This window comes from Anomaloglossus baeobatrachus, chromosome 8, assembly GCF_048569485.1.
Source record: "Anomaloglossus baeobatrachus isolate aAnoBae1 chromosome 8, aAnoBae1.hap1, whole genome shotgun sequence".
NCBI lineage: Eukaryota > Metazoa > Chordata > Amphibia > Anura > Aromobatidae > Anomaloglossus > Anomaloglossus baeobatrachus.
Window position 1 is genome coordinate 3,905,715 of NC_134360.1, and position 6,000 is coordinate 3,911,714.

The following is a 6,000-nucleotide window of genomic DNA, read 5'->3' on the forward strand; positions in this document are numbered from 1 at the left end:
GCCGGCGCCACAGCCCCGCACTCTGCCGGCGGCCACAGCCCCGCACTCTGCCGGCGGCCACAGCCCCGCACTCTGCCGGCGGCCACAGCCCCGCACTCTGCCGGCGGCCACAGCCCCGCACTCTTGCCGGCGGCCACAGCCCCGCACTCTGCCGGCGGCCACAGCCCCGCACTCTGCCGGCGGCCACAGCCCCGCACTCTGCCGGCGGCCACAGCCCCGCACTCTGCCGGCGGCCACAGCCCCGCACTCTGCCGGCGGCCACAGCCCCGCACTCTGCCGGCGGCCACAGCCCCGCACTCTGCCGGCGGCCACAGCCCCGCACTCTGCCGGCGGCCACAGCCCCGCACTCTGCCGGCGGCACAGCCCCGCACTCTGCCGGCGGCCACAGCCCCCGCACTCTGCCGGCGGCCATCAGCCCCGCACTCTGCCGGCGGCCACAGCCCCGCACTCTGCCGGCGGCCACAGCCCCGCACTCTGCCGGCGGCCACAGCCCCGCACTCTGCCGGCGGCCACAGCCCCGCACTCTGCCGGCGGCCACAGCCCCGCACTCTGCCGGCCACAGCCCCGCACTCTGCCGGCCACAGCCCCGCACTCTGCCGGGCCACAGCCCCGCACTCCTGCCGGCCACAGCCCCGCACTCTGCCGGCCACAGCCGCACTCTGCGCACAGCCCCGCACTCTGCCGGCCACAGCCCCGCACTCTGCCCGCCTCCAGTTTGTCGCGCCCCAGCACAGGGATACTCTTACCTTTCCGTACAGGAGCTCGATGTCCTCCGTCCTCCTCACAATCAACATTATTGTTAATAATTTCTCCCTTACAGAGGCGAAAATCTTTCATGTAACAATCATGAGACAGTGGATGGGAAAGGGGGATTCATAAGACTCGTACACCTTCCTCTTCCTCCTGTGGAGCGTGGAAAGTGGCCTGAGACATGGCCGACCCTCTGCAGACATAAGAGAAGAAGAAACATTGGACTATACAAAACAGAGAACAAGGACAAACACACGTACATCCCCGCTACATTTACCCATTGTGAGGCTGATGTGAATTTTCCTAAATAATAAAGGGTCATCCGGGACTAATTACAGTATGTACTATGGGCCTAAGGACGGCCAGGCAGGTGGTAACTAGTGATGAGCGGGCACTACCATGCTCGGGTGCTCTGTACTGGTAACTAGTGATGAGCGGGCACTACCATGCTCAGGTGCTCAGTACTGGTAACTAGGTGTATGAGCGGGCACTACCATGCTCGGGTGCTCTGTACTGGTAACTAGTGATGAGCGGGCACTACCATGCTCGGGTTCTCAGTACTGGTAACTAGTGATGAGCGGGCACTACCATGCTCGGGGTTCTCAGTACTGGTAACTAGTGATGAGCGGACACTACCATGCTCGGGTGCTCTGTACTGGTAACTAGTGATGAGCGGGCACTACCATGCTCGGGTGCTCTGTACTGGTAACTAGTGATGAGCGGGCACTACCATGCTCGGGTGCTCTGTACTGGTAACTAGTGATGAGCGGGCACTACCATGCTCGGGTGCTCAGTACTGGTAACTAGTGATGAGCGGGCACTACCATGCTCGGGTGCTCAGTACTGGTAACTACTGATGAGCGGACACTACCATGCTCGGGTGCTCAGTACTGGTAACTAGTGATGAGCGGACACTACCATGCTCAGGTGCTCAGTACTGGTAACTAGTGATGAGTGGGGCACTACCATGCTCAGGTGCTCAGTACTGGTAACTAGTGATGAGCGGGCACTACCATGCTCGGGTGCTCAGTACTGGTAACTAGTGATGAGCGGGCACTACCATGCTCGGATGCTCAGTACTGGTAACTAGTGATGAGCGGGCACTACCATGCTCAGGTGCTCAGTACTGGTAACTAGTGATGAGCGGACACTACCATGCTCAGGTGCTCAGTACTGGTAACCAGTGATGAGCGGACACTACCATGCTCAGGTGCTCTGTACTGGAAACTAGTGATGAGCGGGCACTACCATGCTCGGGTGCTCTGTACTGGTAACTAGTGATGAGCGGGCACTACATGCTCGGGTGCTCTGTACTGTAACTAGTGATGAGCGGACACTACCATGCTCGGGTGCTCAGTACTGGTAACTAGTGATGAGCGGGCACTACCATGCTCGGGTGCTCAGTACTGGTAACTAGTGATGAGCGGGCACTACAATGCTCGGGTGCTCAGTACTGGTAACTAGTGATGAGCGGGCACTACCATGCTCAGGTGCTCAGTACTGGTAACTAGTGATGAGTGGGCACTACCATACTCAGGTGCTCAGTACTGGTAACTAGTGATGAGCGGGCACTACCATACTCAGGTGCTCTGGTACTGGTAACTAGTGATGAGCGGGCACTACCATGCTCGGGTGCTCAGTACTGGTAGCTAGTGATGAGCGGGCACTACCATGCTCGGGTGCTCACGTACTGGTAACTAGTGATGAGCGGGCACTACCATGCTCAGGTGCTCAGTACTGGAAACTAGTGATGAGCGGACACTACCATGCTCAGGTGCTCAGTACTGGTAACTAGTGATGAGTGGGCACTACCATGCTCAGGTGCTCAGTACTGGTAACTGGTGATGAGCGGGGCACTACCATGCTCGGGTGCTCAGTACTGGTAACTAGTGATGAGCGGGCACTACCATGCTCGGGTGCTCAGTACTGGTAACTAGTGATGAGCGGGCACTACCATGCTCGGGTGCTCAGTACTGGTAACTAGTGATGAGCGAGCACTACCATGCTCAGGTGCTCAGTACTGGTAACTAGTGATGAGCGGGCACTACCATGCTCAGGTGCTCAGTACTTGTAACTAGTGATGAGCGGGCACTACCATGCTCAGGTGCTCAGTACTAGTGATGAGCGGGCACTACCATACTCGGGTGCTCAGTACTGGTAACTAGTGATGAGCGGGCACTACCATGCTCAGGTGCTCAGTACTGGTAACTAGTGATGAGCGGGCACTACCATGCTCGGGGGCTCAGTACTGGTAACTAGTGATGAGCGGGCACTACCATGCTCGGGGGCTCAGTACTGGTAACTAGTGATGAGCGGGCACTACCATGCTCGGGTGCTCTGTACTGGTAACTAGTGATGAGTGGGCACTACCATGCTCAGGTGCTCAGTACTGGTAACTAGTGATGAGCGGGCACTACCATGCTCAGGTGCTCAGTGCTGGTAACTAGTGATGAGCGGAAACTACCATGCTCGGGTGCTCTGTACTGGTAACTAGTGATGAGCGGACACTACCATGCTCGGGTGCTCAGTACTGGTAACTAGTGATGAGTGGGCACTACCATACTCGGGTGGTCAGTACTGGTAACTAGTGATGAGCGGGCACTACCATGCTCTGGTGCTCTGTACTGGTAACTAGTGATGAGCGGGCACTACCATGCTCTGGTGCTCTGTACTGGTAACTAGTGATGAGCGGGCACTACCATGCTCAGGTGCTCAGTACTGGTAACTAGTGATGAGCGGACACTACCATGCTCAGGTGCTCTGTACTGGTAACTAGTGATGAGCGGGCACTACCATGCTCGGGTGCTCTGTACTGGTAACTAGTGATGAGCGGGCACTACCATGCTCGGGTGCTCAGTACTGGTAACTAGTGATGAGCGGGCACTACCATGCTCGGGTGCTCAGTACTGGTAACTAGTGATGAGTGGGCACTACCATGCTCGGGTGCTCAGTACTGGTAACTAGTGATGAGCGGACACTACCATGCTCGGGTGCTCAGTACTGGTAACTAGTGATGAGCGGACACTACCATGCTCGGGTGCTCTGTACTGGTAACTAGTGATGAGCGGGCACTACCATGCTCAGGTGCTCAGTACTGGTAACTAGTGATGAGCGGGCACTACCATGCTCGGTCCGGCTGGACTTGTGAACCAAGTATAATGAAGGACAGAGGAGCACTGGCGCAATCTTCTGGGCAGTTGCGGTATCGCTGCGAGAGGAGAGCGAGGAAACATGGAGATATTTATCATAGAAAAATGGCCATTTCTATATCTCCCAGCAGCCACGTCAAGGCATACTCAGGGGGATGGAGGACACTGGAGACCCCGGGGAGCACACACTAGAGGGGGGGGGATGGAGGACACTGGAAACCCCCGGGGAGCACACACTAGAGGGGGGGGAATGGTGGACACTGGAGACCCCCGGGGAGCACACACTAGAGGGGGGGGGGGATGGAGGACACTGGAGACCCCGGGGAGCACACACTAGAGTGTGGGGAATGGAGGACACTGGAGACCCGGGGAGCACACACTAGAGGGGGGGATGGAAGACACTGGAGACCCCCGGGGAGCACACACTAGAGGGGGGGGGATGGAGGACACTGGAGACCCCCGGGGAGCACACACTAGAGGGGGGGGATGGAGGACACTGGAGACCCCGGGGAGCACACACTAGAGGGGCGGATGGAGGACACTGGAGACCCCAGGGAGCACACACTAGAGGGGGGGGATGGAGGACACTGGAGACCCCGGGGAGCACACACTAGATGGCGGGGATGGAGGACACTGGAGACCCCAGGGAGCACACACTAGAGGGGGGGAATGGAGGACACTGGAGACCCCAGGGAGCATACACTAGAGGGGGGGGGATGGAGGACACTGGAGACCCCGGGGAGCACACACTAGATGGCGGGGATGGAGGACACTGGAGACCCCCGGGGAGCACACACTAGGGGGGGATGGAGGACACTGGAGACCCCGGGGAGCACACACTAGGGGGGGATGGAGGACACTGGAGACCCCGGGGAGCACACACTGGGGGGGGATGGAGGACACTGGAGACCCCGGGGAGCACACACTGGGGGGGGAGGGGGGGATGGAGGACACTGGAGACCCCGGGGAGCACACACTAGGGGGGGAGGGGGGGATGGAGGACACTGGAGACCCCGGGGAGCACACACTAGGGGGGAATGAGGAGGACACTGGAGACCCGGGGAGCACACACTAGGGGGGGAGGGGGGATGGAGGACACTGGAGACCCCGGGGAGCACACACTAGATGGCGGGGATGGAGGACACTTGGAGACCCCCGGGGAGCACACACTAGAGGGGGGGGATGGAGGACACTGGAGACCCCAGGGAGCACACACTAGAGGGGGGGGGATGGAGGACACTGGAGACCCCGGGGAGCACACACTAGAGGGGGGGGGAATGGAGGACACTGGAGACCCTGGGGAGCACACACTAGAGGGGGGGATGGAGGACACTGGAGACCCCGGGGAGCACACACTAGAGGGGGGGGGGATGGAGGACACTGGAGACCCCCGGGGAGCACACACTAGAGGGGGGGGGGGATGGAGGACACTGGAAACCCCCGGGGAGCACACACTAGAGGGGGGGGGATGGAGGAGACACTGGAGACCCCCCGGGTGAGCACACACTAGAGGGGGGGATGGAGGACACTGGAGACCCCCGGGGAGCACACACTAGAGGGGGGGGGGATTGCGAGGACACTGGAGACCCCCGGGGAGCACACACTAGAGGGGGGGGATGGGGGACACTGGAGACCCCCGGGGGAGCACACACTAGAGGGGGGGAGGATGGAGGACACTGGAGACCCCCGGGGAGCACACACTAGAGGGGGGGGATGGAGGACACTGGAGACCCCCGGGGAGCACACACTAGAGTGGGAGGGGGGGGGGATGGAGGACACTGGAGACCCCGGGGAGCACACACTAGAGGGGGGATGGAGGACACTGGAGACCCCGGGGAGCACACACTAGGGGGGGATGGAGGACACTGGAGACACCCCGGGGAGCACACACTAGGGGGGGGATGGAGGACACTGGAGACCCCGGGGAGCACACACTGGGGGGGGGGAGGGGGGGATGGAGGACACTGGAGACCCCGGGGAGCACACACTAGGGGGGGAGGGGGGGGATGGAGGACACTGGAGACCCCGGGGGAGCACACACTAGGGGGGGATGGAGGACACTGGAGACCCGGGGAGCACACACTAGGGGGGCGGGGATGGA

The 6,000-nt window shown here is 60.6% G+C and overlaps 1 protein-coding gene across 1 annotated transcript in view; it reads right to left on the reverse strand.

Moving 5' to 3' along the window:
* The window catches only part of TSEN2 (tRNA splicing endonuclease subunit 2), a 53,790-nt gene extending 52,857 nt beyond the window's left edge, over positions 1-933 (reverse strand). Inside the window, 4 exon segments of the mRNA XM_075321259.1 lie at positions 747-788; positions 790-860; positions 863-905; positions 907-933. Of these exon segments, the coding sequence (XP_075177374.1) occupies positions 747-788; positions 790-860; positions 863-905; positions 907-933 (183 nt within the window).
* Positions 934-6,000: the final 5,067 nt, after the last annotated feature.